The sequence below is a fragment of the Anomaloglossus baeobatrachus genome, chromosome 2 (genome assembly GCF_048569485.1).
Source record: "Anomaloglossus baeobatrachus isolate aAnoBae1 chromosome 2, aAnoBae1.hap1, whole genome shotgun sequence".
NCBI lineage: Eukaryota > Metazoa > Chordata > Amphibia > Anura > Aromobatidae > Anomaloglossus > Anomaloglossus baeobatrachus.
In genome coordinates this window covers 701,997,868-702,022,500 of record NC_134354.1, presented here as the reverse complement: position 1 = coordinate 702,022,500, position 24,633 = coordinate 701,997,868, and the positions used below count along the sequence as shown (strand labels likewise).

Sequence of the window (24,633 nt, the reverse complement as noted above, 5' to 3'; positions counted from 1 at the left end):
CACCCACCAGGATTTTCCTATATAAACAAAAGCCAGTGCTATACTGGCGCTATCATACTGATTCTAAACCTACTTTTAGTTGTGAGGTCGGATGTATACTTTCTGAAATACAGGCAAGTAAAGTTTGTGAAATGCCCTGTTACTTGTTATGATGTGCAATGGAATATCTAATAGGTGGGTTGGGTTTTGCTAGTTATTTCTGTCTGTCTGCCTGTCCATCCTCCCCTGTCCTTCTTCCTTCCTCCCCCTGTATTAAAAGAGACAGGGGACAAAGGACACAAAGGCAGACGAGTGGGAACAACCCATCCCATCAAATAACAGGGCATTTCACAAATTTTATTTGCCTGTATGTCAGAACGTATACATCTGATCTCACAGCTAAAGGTATGTATAGACTCAGCCTGATAGCACCAGTATAGCACTGGCTTTAGTTTATATCGGAAATCCTGGCGGCTGGTCCTCTTTAACCAAATCGAACATATCTTGCTGCAAGTGTGCACTGACAGAAGTGCAGTGGGAGGAGAGCTGCGCTGCAGTGACGTTACATGCACCGCTCTACATTGGGGCAGTGGTATGTGACACTGTTTCACTCCTCTGCTCTCTTTGTCATTCATAATGTAAATGCCATGGCCGGTCAGTGAGAGCAGAGCTGCTGCGTGTCACACTGCTTTGTGTCTATCCCAGCTACTGGGGTATTATTCCCTGATGCCTATGATGGCTGCAGAGCGGTGTATGTAATTACACGCAGAGCTCCTGTCGTCTCCCTGCTCTCATAATGCCCACATACACCGGTAGCGAGATCTGTGTCACCTGGTTCTTAGGGGGTTGCTATCTGTTTGGGATTTTTTTCCCCCTCCTGTCTATAGTTTCCTGCTTTGATTTTCCCTAAGAAGAATCTATTAACGCCCCCGTTTGGTGGAGGTGGGAGGAATTCACAAATTAGGTACACTAAAATCTACAAGCTAAAGGGCCCAATTCATCAAGACTGTATTGATCATGCTGGTCTTGATAAGGGGGCGCACTGGAGTCAGATACAAAATCCCGCAGCTCCTCATGAATTAGACGAGCTGTGGCGTCCCACCCTCTCCTCCTCAGCTATGCCCATTTTGTTGGAACTGGGAGAGACTTCTGTGACCGCACAAAAGTCAAATTTTGGCACAACTTTTCAAAACTTTTACGCACAATTCTCAGGTGAAAGCTTTGATGAATCGGCCCAATATCTCCACAGTGAAGAGGAGAAATTAAACAAACAAACCTGTTTTCTTTTTCGCTCCTAATTGGGAGACCCAGACAGTGGTGTATAGCTACTGCCCTCTGGAGGCCGCACAAAGAACTACACTTAAAAGTGTAAGGCCCCTCCCCTTCTGGCTATACACCCTCCCGTAGGAGTACAGATTCCTCAGTTTTAGCTTTGTGCGCAAGGAGGTCAGACACGCACGCATAGCTCCATTGTTTTTAGTCAGCAGCAGCTGCTGACTATGTCGGATGGAAGAAAAGAGGACACATATAGTGTCCCCAGCATGCTCCCTTCTCACCCCACTGTATGTCGGAGGTGTTTGTAAGGTTGAGGTACCCATTGCGGGTACGGCGGCAGGAGCCCACATGCTGATTCCTTCCCCATCCCTTTTTACAGGGCTCTGGGTGAAGTGGGATTTACTGGTCTCCAGGCACTGAGACCGGGCTCCATCTACAGCCCCTGGACAAGATGCTGGATGGAGCGGAGTACATCAGGGACATGGCCCTGCATCCTCAAGGTACTCTGTGTCCCCGTGCAGGCGCTCACACCGCAGCATGCTGGGTGTTGTAGTGCGCCGGGGGACATCAGCGCTACGGCGCTTGTGCCATGGCCTCATTCAGCTTAGCTGAAGCAGGCACACTTCCAGGAATCGGTCGCGCCGGCCGCTGGGACTGCGGCGCGGCTGGCACTTGTGGTGCGCCGGGGACTTCAGCGCGGCCCGCGCTTTTACGGCGGCCGCGCTGATAACTCGAGTCCCCGGCTTTTGCGGCCTGCTTCCGTTCGTTCCCGCCCCCGGACCTGCCAGTCAGGAGAGGGGCGGGACGCTGGCCACATCTAGAGATCGGTCATGCCGGCCGCTGGGACTGCGGCGCGGCTGGCACTTGTGGTGCGCCGGGGACTTCAGCGCGGCCCGCACTTTTACGGCGGCCGCGCTGATAACTCGAGTCCCCGGCTTTTGCGGCCTGCTCCCGTTCGTTCCCGCCCCCAGACCTGCCAGTCAGGAGAGGGGCGGGACGCTGGCCAGTGCATCAGCGCTGAGGGCTGGAGTCGTTTTTACATACTCCAGCCCTCACAATCGGCACAGAGGGGACACTGTTTCCCGCACTTTTGTTTGGGAACTCCCACGGACCGCCCCTCTCCACAGACGCCGGCAGCCATTCCTGCTGACACGCTGAGCTGCAGAGGGGAGCCGGGGAGACCCAGACAAGGAATTCTGCGCCTCTTACCCGCTATTCAGCGGGCGGTAAGCAGCCCTCAGGGCTCACCCCTCTTGTGCCAGTAGTATTCTTAGTATTTTGTTGCTACAAATACTTGGTATTACATAGCGCTGGTCGCCCTTTGGCTATAGACTCTCTCACATTCAGAGAGCCAGCAGCATGTCGTCCGCAAAACGCAAGGGTGCCAAAGCACAGACATTATATGCTTCCTGCACCGCATGTGGGACTTTTCTACCGGCAGGCTCCACAGACCCCCATTGTGTGCAGTGCTCGGCCCCTGCGGCGCTTGCACAGCCGGGGCCTCTGCTGGACGTGACCCAGGGTGTACCACCTGTGAATGCTGTCCAGGTGACAGGCACTGAGTTTGCAGCTTTTGCTGACAGAATGTCTCTCACTATGTCACAAATTCTTGACACATTGCGAGCTAGGCCTGTACTTCAGGCCACGGACACTGTGCAATCATTGCCCCCTGGTCCCCCTCAGCTCCAAGCTCCGGGGCGGGCATATACACCTCAGGGTGAAGACTCTGACTCGGACGATGGCCCCGGGCAGCCTAAGCGGGCTCGCTATGACGGGCCTTCACATTCATCCCAATGGTCAGGATCCCAGCGAGATGAATCTATGGGTGATGAGGCGGACGTAACTGATCAGGATTCTGATCCTGGAACCGCTCTCAATCTAGATACACCAGATGGTGACGCCATAGTTAATGATCTTATATTTAACATCAATAAGATGTTAAATATTTCCCCACCAGCTCCTCTTGTGGAGGAGTCAGCTTCGCAGCACGAGAGAATCCATTTCAGATACCCTAAGCGTACTTTAAGCACTTTTCTGGACCACGCTGACTTTAGAGACGCAATCCAGAAACCCCACGCTTATCCTGAAAGGCGTTTTCCTAAACGGCTTAAAGATACACGCTATCCTTTTCCCCCTGAGGTGGTCAAAGGTTGGACCCAGTGTCCAAAAGTGGATCCTCCAATTTCCAGGCTTGCAGCTAGATCCTTGGTTGCAGTTGAAGATGGAGCGGCACTTAAAGATGCCACTGACAGGCAGATGGAGCTCTGGCTGAAATCCATCTATGAAGCGATTGGAGCGTCATTAGCGCCTTCTTTTGCAGCCGTATGGGCACTCCAAGCTATCTCAGCCGGGCTTGCGCGAGTTGACTCCGTCACACGTGCATTTGCCCCGCAGGTAGCACCATTGACCTCGCAAATGGCGGCATTCGCGTCGTACGCGATTAATGCTGTTCTTGACGCTACAAGCCGCACGGCAGTGGCGTCAGCCAACTCCGTTGTTTTGCGTAGGGCCCTGTGGTTGAGACATTGGAAAGCAGATTCTCATTCCAAGAAGTGCTTAACCAATTTGCCTTTTTCTCGTGACCGATTGTTTGGAGAGCGTTTGGATGAAATCATCAAACACTCCAAGGGTAAGGACTCATCCTTACCGCAACACAGACAAAACAGACCCCAACAGAGGAAGGGTCAGTCTGGTTATCGGTCCTTTCGAGGACCGGGCAGGTCCCAATTCGCATCGTCAAAAAAGACTCAAAAAGACCAGAGACGCTCAGATTCTTGGAGGTCTCAGTCACGCCCAAAAAGGGCAGCCGGAGGAACCGTTGCCAAAACGGCGTCCTCCTGACTTGAGGTCTCCGATTCCCACACCCGCGGTCGGTGGGAGGCTTTCCCACTTTCGCGACATCTGGCTGTCACACGTCAAAGACCGTTGGGTGAGGGATATTCTGTCTCACGGGTACAGGATAGAGTTCAGTTCTCGTCCACCAACTCGTTTCTTCAGAACTTCTCCCCCACCAGACCGAGCCGATGCTCTGTTGCAGGCGGTGGCCGCTCTAAAAGCGGAAGGAGTGGTGACCTCTGTCCCTCTTCAGGAACAAGGTCACGGTTTTTACTCCAATCTGTTTGTGGTCCCAAAAAAGGACGGATCGTATCGGCCCGTCCTGGATCTAAAGTTGCTCAACAGACACGTAAAAGTCAGGAGGTTCCGGATGGAATCCCTACGCTCCGTCATAGCCTCAATGTCTCAAGGAGATTTTCTAGCATCAATAGATATCAAAGATGCGTATCTCCACGTGCCGATCGCACCAGAGCATCAGCGTTTCCTACGCTTCGTCATACACGACGAACACCTGCAGTTCGTAGCGTTACCTTTCGGTCTGGCAACAGCCCCCCGGGTCTTCACCAAGGTCATGGCAGCAGTAGTAGCTGTTCTGCACTCGCAGGGTCACTCGGTCATCCCGTATCTAGACGACCTGCTTATAAAGGCACCCTCTCAAGAGGCATGCCAACACAGTCTGAAAGTGGCACTAGACACTCTCCAGAGTTTCGGGTGGATTATCAACTTTCCAAAGTCTCATCTAACCCCGACCCAATCTCTGACTTATCTTGGCATGGAGTTTCATACTCTCTCAGCGATAGTGAAGCTTCCACTGGACAAGCAGTGCTCGCTGCGGACTGGAGTGCAATCTCTCCTTCAGAGCCAGTCGCACTCACTGAGGCGCCTCATGCATTTCCTAGGAAAGATGGTAGCAGCAATGGAGGCAGTCCCGTTCGCGCAGTTTCATCTGCGCCCTCTACAATGGGACATTCTACGCCAATGGGACGGGAAATCGACGTCCCTCGACAGGAATGTCTCCCTCTCTCAGACTGCCAAGGACTCTCTGCGTTGGTGGCTTTTCCCCACCTCATTGTCACAGGGAAAGTCGTTCCTTCCCCCGTCCTGGGCAGTGGTCACGACGGATGCGAGCCTATCAGGGTGGGGAGCGGTGTATCTCCACCACAGGGCTCAGGGGATGTGGACTCTGGAAGAGTCCACCCTGCAGATCAATGTTCTGGAAATCAGAGCAATCTATCTTGCCCTGCGAGCCTTCCAACAATGGCTGGAAGGCAAACAGATTCGGATTCAGTCGGACAATTCCACGGCGGTGGCGTACATCAACCACCAAGGGGGAACACGCAGTCGCCAAGCCTTTCAAGAAGTCCAACGGATTTTGACGTGGGTGGAAAGCAGAGCGTCCACCATATCCGCAGTTCACATCCCAGGCGTGGAAAACTGGGAAGCAGACTTTCTCAGTCGCCAGGGCATGGACGCAGGAGAATGGTCCCTTCACCCGGACGTGTTTCAGCAGATCTGTTGCCGCTGGGGGACGCCGGACGTCGATCTGATGGCGTCACGACACAACAACAAGGTCCCAGTTTTCATGGCACGGTCTCACGATCACCGAGCACTGGCGGCAGACGCCTTGGTTCAGGATTGGTCGCAATTCCGACTCCCCTATGTGTTCCCACCTCTAGCATTGTTACCCAGAGTTCTCCGGAAAATCAGGTCCGACTGCCATCGAGCCATACTCGTCGCTCCAGATTGGCCAAGAAGGTCGTGGTACCCGGATCTGTGGCATCTCACGGTAGGCCAACCGTGGACACTACCAGACCGTCCAGATTTGCTGTCTCAAGGGCCGTTTTTCCATCTGAATTCTGCGGCCCTGAACCTGACTGTGTGGCCATTGAGTCCTGGATCCTAGCGGCCTCAGGTTTATCTCATGAAGTTGTTGCCACAATGAGACAGGCTAGAAAACCATCCTCAGCTAAGATCTATCACAGAACGTGGAAGATATTCTTAGCGTGGTGCGTGGCTCAAGGGTTTTCTCCCTGGCCATTTGCATTGCCAACTTTTCTTTCCTTCCTGCAGTCTGGGTTGGAAAAAGGCTTGTCGCTTAGCTCTCTTAAGGGTCAAGTCTCCGCGCTATCCGTATTCTTTCAGAAGCGCTTGGCACAGCTTTCTAAAGTACGCACTTTTCTCCAAGGAGTTTGTCATATCGTTCCTCCTTACAGACGGCCATTGGAACCCTGGGATCTGAACAAGGTTCTCATTGCTCTCCAGAAGCCGCCTTTCGAGCCTTTGAAAGAGGTTCCCCTTTCTCGGCTTTCACAAAAGGTAGTTTTTCTTGTGGCGGTCACGTCTCTTCGAAGAGTGTCCGAGCTAGCGGCGTTATCTTGCAAATCTCCCTTCCTGGTGTTTCACCAAGACAAGGTAGTACTGCGTCCAATTCCAGAGTTTTCTCCCAAGGTGGTTTCTTCCTTTCATCTCAATCAGGATATCACTTTACCATCTTTGTGTCCGCATCCAGTTCACCAATTTGAAAAGGGTTTACATCTGTTGGACCTGGTGAGAGCACTCAGGATTTACATTTCTCGCACGGCGGCTCTACGCCGTTCTGATGCGCTCTTTGTCCTAGTCGCTGGTCAGCATAAGGGATCGCAAGCTTCCAAATCCACCCTGGCACGGTGGATCAAGGAACCAATTCTTCACACATACCGTTCTGCTGGGCTTCCGATTCCATCTGGACTGAAGGCCCATTCTACCAGAGCCGTGGGTGCGTCCTGGGCATTGCGGCATCAGGCTACGGCTCAGCAAGTGTGCCAGGCGGCTACCTGGTCGAGTCTGCACACGTTTACCAAACACTATCAAGTGCATACCTACGCTTCGACAGATGCCAGCCTAGGTAGACAGGTCCTTCAGGCGGCGGTGGCCCACCTGTAGGAAGAGGCTGTCTGACAGCCCGTTCATGTGGTATCTTTTTACCCACCCAGGGACTGCTTTTGGACGTCCCACTGTCTGGGTCTCCCAATTAGGAGCGAAAAAGAAGAAGGGAATTTTGTTTACTTACCGTAAATTCCTTTTCTTCTAGCTCCAATTGGGAGACCCAGCACCCGCCCTATTTGTTCTTAGGGTTTCGTTTTTCGGGTGCACATGTTGTTCATGTTGTTTCTTAAGTTCTCCGATCATGTTATCGGATTGAATTTGTTTTTGAAACTGTTATTGGCTTTCCTCCTTCTTGCTTTGGTACTAAAACTGAGGAATCTGTACTCCTACGGGAGGGTGTATAGCCAGAAGGGGAGGGGCCTTACACTTTTAAGTGTAGTTCTTTGTGCGGCCTCCAGAGGGCAGTAGCTATACACCACTGTCTGGGTCTCCCAATTGGAGCTAGAAGAAAAGGAATTTACGGTAAGTAAACAAAATTCCCTTCTTATTCAGCTCTTTAGCTTTTTTGTAATGATGTGTCCAGTTTAGCATTTAAAAAGTGATGAAAGGTCCTCTAACTATTCAATGTCTTGCTCCGTGTTGTCCCTGAAGGTGGAGCCATTGATTCATTGTCATTTTGTGTCTCCAGTATACCTGATATCTTGTGTGTACAGCTGACAGTTAAGGTACCGTCACACTAAGCAACATCGCTGCTGAGGCACAACTTGCTAGCGATGTTGCTGTGTGTGACATCCAGCAACAACCTGGCCCCTGCTGTGAGGTCGTTGGTTGTTGCTGAATGTCCTGGGCCATTTTTTAGTTCTTGCTCCCCCGCTGTGAAGCACACATCGCTGTGTGTGACAGCGACAGAGCAACAACTAAATGTGCAGGCAGCAGGAGCCGGCTTCTGCGGACGCTGGTAACCACAGTAAACATCGGGTAACCAAGAAGCCCTTACCTTGGTTACCCGATATTTACCTCTTGCTGCTAGTGCCGGCTCCCGCTCTCTGCACATGTAGCTGGAGTACACATCGGGTAATTAACCCGATTTGTACTGTGGCTATGTGCGCAGAGAACAGGGAGCCGGCACTGGTAGTGTGAGAGCAGCGGACGCTGGTAACGAAGGTAAATATCAGGTAACCAAGGGAAGGGCTTCTTGGTTACCGTGGTTACCAGCGTCCGCAGAAGCCGTCTCCCTGCTTCCTGCACACGTAGCAGAGTACACATCGGGTAATTAACCCGATGTGTACTGTGGCTAGGTGTGCAGGGAGCCAGCGCTAAGCGGTGTGCGCTGGTAACCAAGGTAAATATCGGGTTGGTTACCCGATATTTACCTTAGTTACCAAGCGCAGCATGCTGCCACGTGTAGCGACGCTCCAGCGATCCCTGCCAGGTCAGGTTGCTCGTGGGATCGCTGGAGCGTCGCTTAGTGTGACATCTTACCAGCGATCCCTATCAGGTTGTATCGTTGTTTGGATCGCTGGTAAGTTGTTTAGTGTGACTGGGCCTTTATTCTTATGCTTTCCAACATATTAAATCAGTGGTCCTGGACTTGGATGACTTCTCCTTCCAAGATGTCATTAATCTGAGATCTGCAGATTCCAACCCCCATCACCTCCACCGATAAGTTGAAATTCAAGGGTGGTACAGTTAGGTCCAGAAATATTTGGACAGTGACACAATTTTCGCGAGTTGGGCTCTGCATGCCTCCACATTGGATTTGAAATGAAACCTCTACAACAGAATTCAAGTGCAGATTGTAACGTTTAATTTGAAGGTTTGAACAAAAATATCTGATAGAAATTGTAGGAATTGTACACATTTCTTTATAAACACTCCACATTTTAGGAGGTCAAAAGTAATTGGACAAATAAACCAAACCCAAACAAAATATTTTTATTTTCAATATTTTGTTGCGAATCCTTTGGAGGAAATCACTGCCTTAAGTCTGGAACCCATGGACATCACCAAACGCTGGGTTTCCTCCTTCTTAATGCTTTGCCAGGCCTTTACAGCCGCAGCCTTCAGGTCTTGCTTGTTTGTGGGTCTTTCCGTCTTAAGTCTGGATTTGAGCAAGTGAAATGCATGCTCAATGGGGTTAAGATCTGGTGATTGACTTGGCCATTGCAGAATGTTCCACTTTTTTGCACTCATGAACTCCTGGGTAGCTTTGGCTGTATGCTTGGGGTCATTGTCCATCTGTACTATGAAGCGCCGTCCGATCAACTTTGCAGCATTTGGCTGAATCTGGGCTGAAAGTATATCCCTGTACACTTCAGAATTCATCCGGCTACTCTTGTCTGCTGTTATGTCCTCAATAAACACAAGTGACCCAGTGCCATTGAAAGCCATGCATGCCCATGCCATCACGTTGCCTCCACCATGTTTTACAGAGGATGTGGTGTGCCTTGGATCATGTGCCGTTCCCTTTCTCCTCCAAACTTTTTTCTTCCCATCATTCTGGTACAGGTTGATCTTGGTCTCTTCTGTCCATAGAATACTTTTCCAGAACTGAGCTGGCTTCATGAGGTGTTTTTCAGCAAATTTAACTCTGGCCTGTCTATTTTTGGAATTGATGAATGGTTTGCATCTAGATGTGAACCCTTTGTATTTACTTTCATGGAGTCTTCTCTTTACTGTTGACTTAGAGACAGATACACCTACTTCACTGAGAGTGTTCTGGACTTCAGTTGATGTTGTGAACGGGTTCTTCTTCACCAAAGAAAGTATGCGGCGATCATCCACCACTGTTGTCATCCGTGGACGCCCAGGCCTTTTTGAGTTCCCAAGCTCACCAGTCAATTCCTTTTTTCTCAGAATGTACCCGACTGTTGATTTTGCTACTCCAAGCATGTCTGCTATCTCTCTGATGGATTTTTTCTTTTTTTTCAGCCTCAGGATGTTCTGCTTCACCTCAATTGAGAGTTCCTTAGACCGCATGTTGTCTGGTCACAGCAACAGCTTCCAAATGCAAAACCACACACCTCTAATCAACCCCAGACCTTTTAACTACTTCATTGATTACAGGTTAATAAGGGAGACGCCTTCAGAGTTAATTGCAGCCCTTAGAGTCCGTTGTCCAATTACTTTTGGTCCCTTGAAAAAGAGGAGGCTATGCATTACAGAGCTATGATTCCTAAACCCTTTCTCCGATTTGGATGTGCAAACTCTCATATTGCAGCTGGGAGTGTGCACTTTCAGCCCATATTATATATATAATTGTATTTCTTCGGCGCTCCATTGGGAGACCCAGACGATTGGGTGTATAGCTACTGCCTCCGGAGGCCACACAAAGCATTACACTAAAAAGTGTAAGGCCCCTCCCCTTCTGGCTATACACCCCCCGTGGGATCACGGGCTGCTCAGTTTTCAAGCTTTGTGCGAAGGAGGTCAGACATCCACGCATAGCTCCACTGTTTAGTCAGCAGTAGCTGCTGACTATATCGGATGGAAGAAAAGAGGGCCCATGCTAAAGGGCCCCCAGCATGCTCCCTTCTCACCCCACTCTTGTTGGCGGTGTTTGTTAAGGTTGAGGTACCCATTGCGGGTACGGAGGCTGGAGCCCACATGCTGTTTTCCTTCCCCATCCCCCTGAAGGGCTCTGGTGAAGTGGGATCTTACCGGCCTCCAGGCTCTGAGGCCGGGCTCCATCCACAGACCCGGAGATCCTGCTGGATACGGAGCTGGGTACCGTCAGGGACAAGGCCCTGCAACATTCAGGTACTCTGTGTCCCCGTACAGACAGGCACAGACACACTCCAGCGTTGCTGGGTGTTCTAGTGCGCCGGGGACAGTAGCGCTGCGCGCTTGGGTTATACTCACTGCAGCTTGGCTGAGTGAGTTTATGTGTGGGGAACTACCGCGCCGGCCGCCCCCGGAGACTGCGGCGCGGCTGAGACTTGTGGTGCGCCGGGGACTTCGCGCCGACCGTGCTTTTACGACGGCAGCGCTTATAAATCTAGTCCCCGGCTTCTGCGGCCTAGTTACGCTTCGTTCCCGCCCCCAGCCCTGTCAGTCAGGGAAGGGGAGAGACGCTGTACAATAGTCAGCGCCGAGGGCTGGAGTCTTATTTACATACTCCAGCCCTCTCACTGGGCACAGTGGGACGCCAGTTTCCCGCTCTTTGTCTGCAGCACGCCCACGGCCCGCCCCTCTTCACAGGACGCCGGCAGCCATTCCTGCACACAGTCTGAGCTGGAGAACGGACATAGCCCTGGGAGACCCAGACAGGGGATTCTGGCGACCACACACCCGCTGTTAAGCGGGCGGTAAGCAGCACCTAGGTGCTGACCCCACTAGTGCCACAGTGTTGTTTTGTGTACTTTTGTCTGTACCTATATATTGCACTGTACGGTCGCTTCTTGGCTTATACCCCTATATTGCTCTGAGGAGACAACAGCATGTCATCCGCAAAAAGCAAGGGTGCCAAGGCACAGGCTTTATATGCTGCCTGTACCGCATGTGGGGCTGATCTACCGGCAGGTTCCACTGACCCCCATTGTGTGCAATGTTCGGTCCCTGTGCCACTTCGTCAGCCGGAGCCTATGCTAGTAGTGGCCCAGGCAGAGACGCCTGTGAAACCTGCCCCGGTGACGGGGACAGAGTTTGCAGTTTTTGCTGATAAGATGTCTGTGACTATGACAAAAATTCTAGAAACTTTGCAGTCCAGGCCGGTCACTCAGACCATGGGCACTGCTGATTCAATGTTCCCCGGTCCCCCTCAGTTGGAACTAATCCGTGCTCCAAGGGGGTCCCAGGCATCACAGGCTGAAGGCTCTGACTCGGACGACAGTCCCAGGCAGCCTAAGCGAGCTCGCTGGGAGAGACCCTCGGCGTCATCACGCTGGTCAGGGTCTCAGCGAGAGGATTCTCTGTATGATGAGACAGAGCTAGGTGATCAGGAGTCTAATCCTGAGACTGCTCTCAACCTGGATACCCCTGATGGTGACGCCATGGTGAATGATCTTATAGCGGCCATCAATAGACTGCTGGATATTTCTCCTCCAGCGGAGGAGGCAGCAGCACAGCAGGAGAAATTCCATTTCAGGTATCCCAAATGTAAATTGAGTACTTTTCTGGACCACGCTGACTTCAGAGAAGCAGTCCAGAAACACCATGCTTATCCAGATAAGCGTTTCTCCAAACGTCTTAAGGATACACGTTATCCCTTTCCCCCTGACGTGGTCAAACGCTGGACCCAGTGTCCAAAGGTGGACCCCCCAATCTCCAGGCTTGCGGCTAGATCCATAGTTGCAGTGGAAGATGGGGCTTCACTTAAAGATGCCAATGACAGACAGATGGACCTTTGGTTGAAATCTGTCTATGAAGCTATCGGCGCGTCGTTTGCTCCAGCATTCGCAGCCGTGTGGGCACTCCAAGCTATTTCAGCTGGTCTGGCGCAGGTGGACTCTGTCATACGTCCATCAGTGCCGCAAGTGGCGTCCTTGACCTCGCAAATGTCTGCGTTTGCGACTTACGCTATCAATGCGGTCTTGGACTCTACCAGCCGTACGTCAATGGCGTCCGCCAACTCTGTGGTTTTACGCAGAGCCTTATGGTTAAAGGAATGGAAAGCAGATTCTGCTTCCAAAAAATGCTTAACCAGTTTGCCATTATCTCAAGACAGACTGTTTGGTGAGCAATTGGCTGAAATCATTAAACAGTCCAAGGGTAAGGACTCTTCCTTACCCCAGCCCAGATCAAGCAAACCTCAACAGTGGAGGGGACAGTCGAGGTTTCGGTCCTTTCGAGGTTCGGGCAGGGCCCAATTCTCCTCGTCCAAAAGGACTCAGAAGGAGTAGAGGAGTTCAGATTCCTGGCGGACTCACTCACGCCCAAAGAAAGCAGCCGGAGGAACCGCTTCCAAGCCGGCTGCCTCATGACTTTCGGCCTCCTCTCTCCGCATCCTCGGTCGGTGGCAGGCTCTCCCGCTTTTGCGGCATTTGGCTGCCACAGGTCAAAGACCGGTGGGTAACAGACATTTTGTCTCACGGGTACCGGATAGAGTTCAGTTCTCGTCCTCCGCCTCGGTTCTTCAGAACTTCCCCACATCCCGACCGAGCCGATGCTCTTCTGCAGGCGGTGTGCTCTCTAAGGGCAGAAGGTGTTGTGATCCCTGTTCCTCTTCAGGAACGAGGTCAAGGTTTTTACTCCAATCTGTTTGTGGTGCCAAAAAAGGACGGCTCTTTCCGTCCTGTTCTGGACCTAAAACTGCTCAACAAGCACGTGAAAACCAGGCGGTTCCGGATGGAATCTCTCCGCTCCGTCATTGCCTCAATGTCTCAAGGAGATTTCCTAGCATCAATAGACATCAAGGATGCTTATCTCCACGTGCCGATTGCTCCAGAGCACCAGCGTTTTCTACGCTTCGTTATAGGAGACGAACACCTTCAGTTCGTAGCCCTGCCATTTGGTCTGGCGACAGCCCCACGGGTTTTCACCAAGGTCATGGCAGCAGTGGTAGCAGTCTTGCACTCTCAGGGACACTCGGTGATCCCTTACTTGGACGATCTACTTGTCAAGGCACCCTCTCAAGAGGCATGCCAACACAGCCTGAACGTTGCGCTGGAGACTCTCCAGACTTTCGGGTGGATCATCAACTTTTCAAAGTCAAATCTGTCACCGACCCAATCACTAACATATCTTGGCATGGAGTTTCATACTCTCTCAGCGATAGTGAAGCTTCCGATGGACAAGCAGCGTTCACTACAGACAGGGGTGCACTCTCTCCTTCAAGGCCAGTCGCACCCCTTAAGACGCCTCTTGCACTTCCTGGGGAAGATGGTGGCAGCAATGGAGGCAGTCCCGTTTGCGCAGTTTCATCTGCGCCCACTTCAATGGGACATTCTCCGCCAATGGGACGGGAAGTCGACGTCCTTAGACAGGAAAGTCTCCCTTTCCCAGACGGCCAAGGACTCTCTTCAATGGTGGCTTCTTCCCACCTCATTATCACAAGGAAGGTCCTTCCTACCCCCATCCTGGGCGGTGGTCACGACAGACGCGAGTCTGTCAGGGTGGGCAGCAGTTTTTCTCCACCACAGGGCTCAGGGTACGTGGACTCAGCAGGAGTCCACCCTTCAGATCAATGTTCTGGAAATCAGGGCAGTGTATCTTGCCCTACAAGCCTTCCAGCAGTGGCTGGAAGGAAAGCAGATCCGAATTCAGTCGGACAACTCCACAGCGGTGGCATACATCAACCACCAAGGCGGAACACGCAGTCGGCAAGCCTTCCAGGAAGTCCGGCGGATTCTGATGTGGGTGGAAGCCACGGCCTCCACCATATCCGCAGTTCACATCCCCGGCGTAGAAAACTGGGAAGCGGACTTCCTCAGTCGCCAGGGTATGGACGCAGGGGAATGGTCCCTTCACCCGGACGTGTTTCAGGAAATCTGTCGCCGCTGGGGAAGGCCGGACGTCGACCTAATGGCGTCCCGGCACAACAACAAGGTCCCAACTTTAATGGCACGGTCTCGCGATCACAGAGCTCTGGCGGCAGACGCCTTAGTGCAAGATTGGTCGCAGTTCCAGCTGCCCTATGTGTTTCCCCCTCTGGCACTCTTGCCCAGAGTGCTACGCAAGATCAGGTCCGATTGCCGCCGCGTCCTGCTCGTCGCCCCAGACTGGCCGAGGAGGTCGTGGTATTCGGATCTGTGGCATCTCACGGTCGGCCAACCGTGGACGCTACCAGACCGGCCAGACTTACTGTCACAAGGGCCGTTTTTCCATCTGAATTCTACGGCCCTGAACCTGACTGTGTGGCCATTGAGTCCTGGATACTAGCATCTTCAGGATTATCTCAAGGGGTCGTGGCCACCATGAGACAGGCTAGGAAGCCCACGTCTGCTAAGATCTACCACAGAACGTGGAAGATTTTCTTATCCTGGTGCTCGGCACAGGGAGTGTCTCCCTGGCCATTTGCATTGCCTACTTTTCTTTCCTTCCTGCAATCTGGTTTGGAAAAAGGCTTATCGCTCAGCTCCCTTAAAGGGCAAGTCTCAGCGCTATCGGTATTTTTTCAAAAGCGTCTAGCACGACTTCCTCAGGTACGCACGTTCCTGCAGGGGGTTTGTCACATCGTCCCTCCGTACAAACGGCCGTTAGATCCATGGGATCTGAACAGGGTACTAGTTGCTCTCCAGAAGCCGCCCTTCGAGCCTCTGAGGGATGTTTCACTTTCTCGACTCTCACAGAAAGTGGCCTTTCTGGTAGCGGTCACGTCTCTTCGGAGGGTATCCGAGCTGGCAGCGCTGTCATCCAAAGCTCCCTTCCTGGTTTTTCACCAGGACAAGGTAGTGCTGCGCCCGATTCAGGAGTTTCTCCCTAAGGTGGTATCCTCTTTTCATCTCAATCAGGATATCTCCTTACCTTCCTTTTGTCCTCATCCAGTTCATCGGTATGAAAAGGATTTGCATTTGTTGGATCTCGTGAGAGCACTCAGAATCTACATTTCCCGCACGGCGCCCCTGCGCCGCTCGGATGCACTCTTTGTCCTTGTCGCTGGTAAGCGCAAAGGATCGCAGGCTTCCAAATCCACCCTGGCTCGATGGATCAAGGAACCAATTCTTGAAGCCTACCGTTCTGCTGGGCTTCCGGTTCCATCAGGGCTGAAGGCCCATTCTACCAGAGCCGTGGGTGCGTCCTGGGCATTACGACACCAGGCTACGGCTCAACAGGTGTGCCAGGCAGCTACCTGGTCGAGTCTGCACACTTTCACCAAACATTATCAGGTGCATACCTACGCTTCGGCGGACGCCAGCCTAGGTAGAAGAGTCCTGCAGGCGGCGGTTGCCTCCTCGTAGGGGAGGGCTGTTTTGCAGCTCTAACTTGAGGTATTAATTTACCCACCCAGGGACTGCTTTTGGACGTCCCAATCGTCTGGGTCTCCCAATGGAGCGCCGAAGAAGAAGGGAATTTTGTTACTTACCGTAAATTCCTTTTCTTCTAGCTCTAATTGGGAGACCCAGCACCCGCCCTGTTTCCTTCGGGATTTTTGTTTTTTTCGGGTACACATGTTGTTCATGTTGAACGGTTTCAGTTCTCCGATGTTACTTCGGATTGAATTTGTTTAAACCAGTTATTGGCTTTCCTCCTTCTTGCTTTAGCACTAAAACTGAGCAGCCCGTGATCCCACGGGGGGTGTATAGCCAGAAGGGGAGGGGCCTTACACTTTTTAGTGTAATGCTTTGTGTGGCCTCCGGAGGCAGTAGCTATACACCCAATCGTCTGGGTCTCCCAATTGGAGCTAGAAGAAAAGGAATTTACGGTAAGTAACAAAATTCCCTTCTTCTGAACATGTTTTTGTAAACAGCTAAAATAACAAAACTTGTGTCACTGTCCAAATATTTCTGGCCCTGACTGTATATAAACTGCAGTACTCAGCTAACCCAGCTCCATACACTGCTTCTATCTGGCTGCTGATCAGTGGGGAGGCCGGGTGTCAGACGCCCACCAATCTAATATTGGGTCATTCCGTGTCAAGTGGACCAGTGGTCCCCACTCGACGTTCTCCGATTTTGCTGAAAATTTATAAGGATGTACATGTATGTTTGAAAAGAGGTTCTGTAAATTTTTAGGGCCAGATCTCAAATATATTGGGCACTGTTGACCTTTCACTGGAGGCCCCCCCCAAGCCTGCGGCTTCAGCTAAGAGGATTTTGCAAACTTTGGCACATAGCCATTAGAGTTCTATACTGGCTATGATTCTGAAATTTGGCATACTAGCTCAACTTTTGCTGCTAAACGCGATAAAATTATTACCGGCTATGACAAAGCAATATTTCGGCCGCAATTTTGTGTCAAAGTAGCTTGTAAAACGCCTCGCATAAAATTTATGCCAAACTTTGCCCATATATAACTCAAGACCAAAAACCAATAGTAACTGGTGCTTTACCCTGTACAACAAACATCTTCATGACTTTGCATTCCTGCAATATCACGGTCAAAGCATATGTATTTGTGGAAATATTCACACCCACATATGATGAAAAACTTAAAAAAAACGAATTTTACCTATTTTTAGGTAAAATTTCCCAAAAAGGGTACCCCTAAAATATATTAATTCTGTTATAATTTGAAAGAGCACATTTTTCTCTACAAGGATCGTTAGGTTTTTTTTGGAGTCTCTCCATTTAAGAAAAGAAAAATGCCACTGAACATGGTGTTATTTATTAATACGCAATGAATGCTAACTGCACTATTCACACCCTTGCGTTGGTCCATGGTGGTTATACCACAACCAATTCCCTAAGAATTGGTATTATAATCCTATTAAGAATTGTAATAATGCTGTCTTTCGAGAATTGGCAGCCCCATCGCCTAGGAGCCATGGCCGATAGCCGTGCAAGGCAAGTCGCGGGTGGTCTCTTTATCGCAGGTTCCAAAGCCTGAGGGTGGGTGTCTTTGCCTAGGATCCCAAGCCTAATATTGGGTATCTTTTGTTGGTTCCCAAGCCATAATGTTCAGTCTAAGTAAGTGGTCTGGAATTGTTGCTGAATTTGCAACATAATGGGTTCAGAGAAGCTGTATTGTCGGCCCATTGCTGTTGCAGCTGGTGCTGGAATTATTGCAATGATCGACTGCTCGGGAATCCAGCATGTATCATTTCTCACAGGCCAGTGAAAGAAGCTAGCTGGTCCATGAGGATGCATAAAATGTATTAATGCATCATGGTCGTCGACTGAAATTTCAGAAATATTTCCAATCCACCAGTTCCTATCGTAAATGCAGGCAATGTATTGCCCTGGCTGGAGGTTTGCAATTGGCACAAAAGGCATTTCTGATCTGACAGATCCATCTACATGGGCAATGAAAGATGAAGGGTCATTTCACACCCTTGAAATGCGAATCTTTTTGTCATCAATTGGCACAAACTGGTGATTTTCTCTTGTTCCAGCAATTGTATGTCCATCTTTGAACCTTTCCTCTTGAACTACCCGTATTTCGTCAATTTTTTTCTTTTGGAACAAAAAAAAACTTGATTCCATGCAGTTGCTCGTTGCAAAAGTTGAATAAATCCACCGGGGTCAATATTTGGTTTTCAGTTGGGCGTTGAAGACTGGCACGAGCTGCCAACCTCTTTGCTGTCCCTCCAATCCCATCACAGGGCGACTTTCCATGACTGGTACCAAAAAAATTCCATTCAGCGCTGATATTGAAATCAGCATTGTGGTGGCACAAGTTGAGAAAATTTTTGAAATTTGTGTACTGGGTTGCAGATCCATCACTGAAGTAGTGGATATGATGAATCCCATTGATGAGAGTCTTGAGATACTCCACAATTACTGTTAAGAAAGTGTGGACTGCAACAAGGGTGTCAAATGACCCTTCATCTTTCATTGCAAATTCAGCAACAATTCCAGACCACTTACTTAGACTGAACATTATGGCTTGGGAACCAACAAAAGATACCCAATATTAGGCTTGGGATCCTAGGCAAAGACACCCACCCTCAGGCTTTGGAACCTGCGATAAAGAGACCACCCGCGACTTGCCTTGCACGGCTATCGGCCATGGCTCCTAGGCGATGGGGCTGCCAATTCTCGAAAGACAGCATTATTACAATTCTTAATAGGATTATAATACCAATTCTTAGGGAATTGGTTGTGGTATAACCACCATGGACCAACGCAAGGGTTTGAATAGTGCAGTTAGCATTCATTGCGTATTAATAAATAACACAATGTTCAGTGGCATTTTTCTTTTCTTAAATGGAGAGACTCCAAAAAAAACCCCAATGATCCTTGTAGAGAAAAATGTGCTCTTTCAAATGATAACAGAATTAATATACTTTAGGGGTACCCTTTTTGGGAAATTTGACCTAAAAATAGGTAAAATTCGTTTTTTTTTAAGTTTTTCATCATATGTGGGTGTGAATATTTCCACAAATACATATGCTTTGACCGTGATATTGCAGGAATGCAAAGTCATGAAGATGTTTGTTGTACAGGGTAAAGCACCAGTTCCTATTGGTTTTTGGTCTTGAGTTATATATGGGCAAAGTTTGGCATGAATTTTATGCGAGGCGTTTTGCAAGCTACTTTGACACAAAATTGCGGCCGAAATATTGTTTTGTCATAGCCGGTAATAATTTTATCGCGTTTAGCAGCAAAAGTTGAGCTAGTATGCCAAATTTCAGCATCATAGCCAGTATAGAACTCTAATGGCTATGTGCCAAAGTTTGCAAAATCCTCTTAGCTGAAGCCGCAGGCTTGGGGGGGGGGGGGCCTCCAGTGAAAAGTCAACAGTGCCCAACATATTTGAGATCTGGCCCTAAAAATTTACAGAACCTCTTTTCAAACATACATGTACATCCTTATAAATTTTCAGCAAAATCGGAGAACGTTGAGTGGGGACGATTTTTAAAACTGGTCCACTTGACACGGAATGACCCTATTAATTACTTGTCCTTCAAAGTAACTTCTTTAATATTGATCCATTGTCTGTTATCTATCTGTTCTTCAGACAAGGATGACCTTTATGGTATCAGATATGTTGTGAAATAGGGTAGTGTAGTGCAACTGTCCTTTTAAAAGTTATGTATATTTCCAGCTACTGTGGCCATAGTGATGGGCAGTCCAACTCTTTTTGGTGATCCGGTTCCCGTGGCTCCGCTCACCAAAAAGAGACTGCTCATTCGGATTGCTCATGGCTCCCTATTAAATGTGTTAACCCCAGGTGAACACATTTAAGATTATAGTAACGCCGATGAAACCCTGCCCACCCGAGGCTAAATCCCGCCCACTTACAAGGGACCAATTATATTGAGTGTTTGGGGTTTAAACGCGGGTGGGCGGGGTTTCAGCAGCGAAAAGAGCTGTTTAGAAATGTTGGTGGCGCTCACTGGGGATCCGGATCTTGTCAGTCATAGCAGGGACCCGGATCTTTGTGTTGGATCGTTCGCGACTGACACATCACTAGTGGCCAGTCAGTCTTTTGGTCACCTATATAACTTGCTTACAACTAGTCTTTCTGTAGGCATGTGCACGGAGGAGGCGCGGTGATACCATATTATACTGTCACTACCTCCGTAATGCACATATCTACAGTGAGACTGTAAGCAAGGTCCTCTTTCCGAAAAGCCCTCTTCACAGGTGCGTGTTGTAATAGATTTTGCTTCACTTACTCTCCCCAGATCCAGCGCTGAGTCTTTGCCGCTGTTCCTGGTGACCGTTATTTTTTGCAACGCTGATGTTTCTTTTGATGATTGTTCTTTTTCATATACTATAGTTGTCACAACAAAACCATACACATTGCAGAAAATGCAGAAGACTGTGCTGCTACTTGTTTTCCTTGCTGTTCCAGGTGTGTGGGGCATTGGAGTTGCAACTCAGAAAGCAAATCTAAATCAGATTCCGTTGGGTCGCGATGTGCACAGTCTGGTCATAAGAAACGATGGGGCCATTTATTACAACGATGAGGAGAAGAACAGGCTGCCGGCAAATAGCCTCCCGCAGGAGGGTGACGTGGTGGTAAGCAAAGTGTGGCTTTCCTGCACTGAAGTAGTTATATTTTCTGCGTCGTGGTTGTTACTATTTGTGCTCTATATGTTCCCAAAAAGTATTTTTTACTGCTAAGGCATCTGTGGAGCGCTGCGTGCTGGATGTAGGTGGCTTTTTAGTTTAGCAGTCTCTTACACTCCAGGATAATACAAGACGGCTGTGATCACAACAAATTCTCCATTCTCTATAGCCCTATAGCGAAAAATGTGAAATTATAATGTAAACCAGCTTTTATTTTCTGCCTTCAAGCTTATAATGGGTAGTATGATGTAGTGACTTAAAGCCTGATCCTATTACACTTTGGTTTATTCCAAAGCCGTACTGTAGAGAGGCCTTTAAGAGAAAACCTAGTGTTATAGCAGTTTTACATTATACATCCCCTACACATTTTTCATGCTGAAATAAACATATGATGTAATGGTGACTGCAGAGCAGAATGCATTGTTTTTTTTGTTTTGTTTTTCTGCTCTCCTTTGTGGAGGCATTGGCAATCCCAAATATTTTGCATCAGAGTTAACTTTTTGGACCAATAATAAGGATGTAGTAACATTCAGAACAAGGAAGAGCACTCCCACGGCCATAGGTTACAGCAGGTCTCTGGTGTGAGATAGAAGTATACAGCTCTGATCTTCTGGTCTAACCTCCTGCATGATTAGAAGGTGCTGGGAGTAGAGCACAGTTGGTTAACAGCTTTCATATAAGGTTCCTGTTGGGGAAGAGGCAACACAGCTGAGGTTAGCTGTGCCACATTACAAACCCTTCTATCAGATCTCCTCCTCCTTAGCACAGGCAGCTCTGCTGTACTGTCGATGTCACTGAATACATTTGACTGTTCTGCTCAGAGCAACTTGTAATTGCTCTGCAGTGAGATGAGAGCAGGCTCTCATTAAATTTCACAAATAAGTAGCTGCCTCTGCTTGCACTGCAGAGATTGCAAGTTGCGACATAAATGTGATTATATCTCACACACTGAGAATTGTGCGGGAGTGGGGGGTTTTCTGTGTTCTTGACTGACTGCTTATGTTTGGTCAGCATTATATAGGGAAAAGTACATGCCCCCAGCAAAAAATTATCACACCTACTTGGAATTAACAAAATCCGATAATAACAGGCGGGATATGCATATTTATCCACTCCCCCTGTTAGAATTAGCAGAAGTATTATACAAACAATTCACTATTTCAATAGCAGGACCTGTGTGAGGTCAAACCCATGTGACCAGAAGGGGCGGGGCCTAAGCCAACAGAAAAATGTTGCTTCGTGGTATCTGCTTTGTTAGCTGAGGCCCCGCCCCTTCTGGTCACATGGGTTTGAACTCACACAGGTCCTGCCTATGCACAGTGTACACAGCTGACAATCAGTGATGAGAGCAGGGTTATAGCGAGCTCATGAATATGGAGGACTACATGGCAGCTGGTTTACTAGTCCTCCTACATTGAATTCCTGAGTGAATGACCCTTTTCTCTTTCAACAGAATATTTCCAATAAAGTTCCTGAAATAGTAAACCAACTTGCTTGGCCCCGCCTGGTGCTTTTCCCTTTGCAGATTCTTGCAAGTTAATAAAGGGGTGTCTGGTACTTTACATTTGAAGACCTATGTCTACGATGGATCATCAGTGTAAGATCTATGGCGGTACATCACCCAATCAATCAGTAGTAATCTGCCTCATCGGTCCGTTATGTGATGTAACGGGTGGAACGCAGCTGCCTCATAGTTAGTGCAGACCTAAGCAGTGGCCACCATCTCCCAGTCACCATCCTACAAAGGTCATCAATCCTTTAGTCCCAGATAACGCGCACCCCCCCCCCATTTTTATTTTATTAATCAGAAATGTATGTTGCTTTTTTTCACAAAAGTTGCAAACTTTATTTTAGAGAGTTTATCAATTGAAGCTTAAGTATTTTGTCTGCTTGTTCCTTTAGGGTATCACCTATGATCACGTAGAATTAAATGTTTACTTGAATGGGAAGAACATGCTCTGCCCTTCATCAGGTATCAGAGGGACCGTGTATCCTGTTGTGTATGGTAAGTAGTGTTCTCTCTGACTGATTTTAGGAAAGAAACCATATTAATATGCTGTGATGTGTGGCTGTAATTCGGATTACTTTGGATATGTCTTCATGTGCATCTCCAAACAGCTCGTGGCTTTTAGCACAGAACAGAGATGGAGATTAATCTTCAGTTTCTGTCATGCTCCATTAGCTGACAGCTATTCCTCACTACTCCCCCATATACTTGGATGTTTGAGTCTGGAGTGGATATACTGTTGGTGCAACCTGTGGTCAGGGCCCCAACAGGTTAAAAAAAAAAAAAATGCTGGAGACGGGGGCGTCCACTTTTAAAGCATCTTCTGTAACAGATTTAAAGGGAACCTGTCACCAGAATTTTCGCTAATAAACTAAAAGAATCCCCTTCTGCAGCTCCTGGGCTGCATTCTATAAAGGCTCATCTTGCTACTGGCCCCCCTTTCCTAAATAAACACTTTATAAAATATTACCTTTTGGTATGCTAATGAGGTTTGCTGGCTCCGGGGGCGGACTGTATTTCGTCCGTTATTCCCTCTCCTGCCGCTGTTCGCCGTCCCCCAGTGCTCATTAACATAGATGAGGCCGCCGTCCTCATGTTACACAGTGCTCCTATCGCTGGACTGAGCACTGTTCAAATGGTGAGCGCCGGTGATGTTATTGCGCAGGTGCGAGATTATGGGCGGGTATTTGGATGACGCTGGTGATGACAATGTCATCACCAGCGTCATCCAAGTAGCCGCCCATAGTCTCGTGCATGCGCAATAACATCAACGGCGCTCACGATTTGAACAATGCTCAAGTCCCGTGATAGTGCCACTGGGCATGCGCGACACTTCAGGAGCACTGCAGAAGATGAGGGCGGCGGTCTCATCTATGTAAATGAACACTGGGAGACAGCAAACAGCGGCAGGAGGGGGAATAACGGACGAAATACAGCCCGCCCCCAGGGCCAGCAAACCTCATTAGCATACCAAAAGGTAATATTTTATAAAGTGTTTATTTAGGTCTGAAAGGGGGGGCCAGTAGCAAGATGAACCTTTCTAGAATGCAGCCCATGAGCTGCAGAAGGGGATTCTTTTAGTTGAATAGCGAAAATTCTGGTGACAGGTATCCTTTAAGTTCATTATGATAAACTATTGGTTTGGAAAGGGTCAATATAGTGTTCTTGCACATGAGCCCTCTTCTGTGTATGTCCACCACTGGTTTAGCTGAATATCTGTGTTCTTAATGGAGAAAAGTGGCTAACAACAACACCCGTAAGACTACAAAGTATCCTATCTGAGGACAAGGGGTTGTGGGCTAGTAGGCACATCCCCCTCTTGGATGCACTGATTTGTCTGTGATTACGTGGACATGTCAACGTATTTGGACTACGCTTCTAAAATCTGTAACATGGACATCTCTTGAGTATATAGAGATCCAGGTAGCAGTCAGCTACAGAGTTATAATGTTTGTTTCAGAAGGATTGGTACTGAAGACTACGGTTTTAACCCCTTCATGACCAAGGATGTACCGCTACGTCCTAAATCGTGTCTGGGTGATCACCGCCGGCTGCTGCGGTGAGCCGTCACCGATCCCTGCACATGTCTGCTGATATGAACAGCAGACATGTGTAGCTATCAGGGCACAGGTGGATTCGCGATCCATCCACCCACGCCTTTTAAAATGTGCGCGTAAAGCTCCTTTTCCCGCCGCCAACCGAGGCCCCGTCATGTGATGGCTGTCGCTATCATGACGTAGTTACTGTTACAGCCGGCAGAGCAGCGGCTCCAATAGGAATTCTGCAACAACAGAAATGAATGAGCGATCAGACTGCTGATCCTTATAGTCCCCTAGGGGAACTGGTAAAAAGTTAAAAAAAAAAAGTTCAAATCGCCTCCCCCACACCATTCGCAACATTGAAAATAAAATAATAAAAAATATATACACATTTGGTATGGCCGCCTTCAGAAATGTACGATCTACGAAAATGTAAAATCAATTAACCTGATCGCTAAACCGTATAGCGAGAAAAAAAATTCCAAACGCCAAAACAATGCAAAAAATGCAATTAACAGGCAATCAAAACTTCACATCTACGCAAAAATGGTATAATTACAAACTTGCATCTCAAGAA

General features: G+C 48.9%; 1 protein-coding gene across 1 annotated transcript in view; it reads left to right on the top strand.

Moving 5' to 3' along the window:
• SPRYD7 (SPRY domain containing 7) overlaps positions 1–24,633 on the top strand; it is a 41,301-nt gene that overhangs the window by 11,475 nt on the left and 5,193 nt on the right. Inside the window, exons 3-4 of the mRNA XM_075337291.1 lie at positions 20,293–20,459; positions 22,413–22,515. Of these exons, the coding sequence (XP_075193406.1) occupies positions 20,293–20,459; positions 22,413–22,515 (270 nt within the window). The remainder of the gene's footprint in view (positions 1–20,292; positions 20,460–22,412; positions 22,516–24,633) is intronic.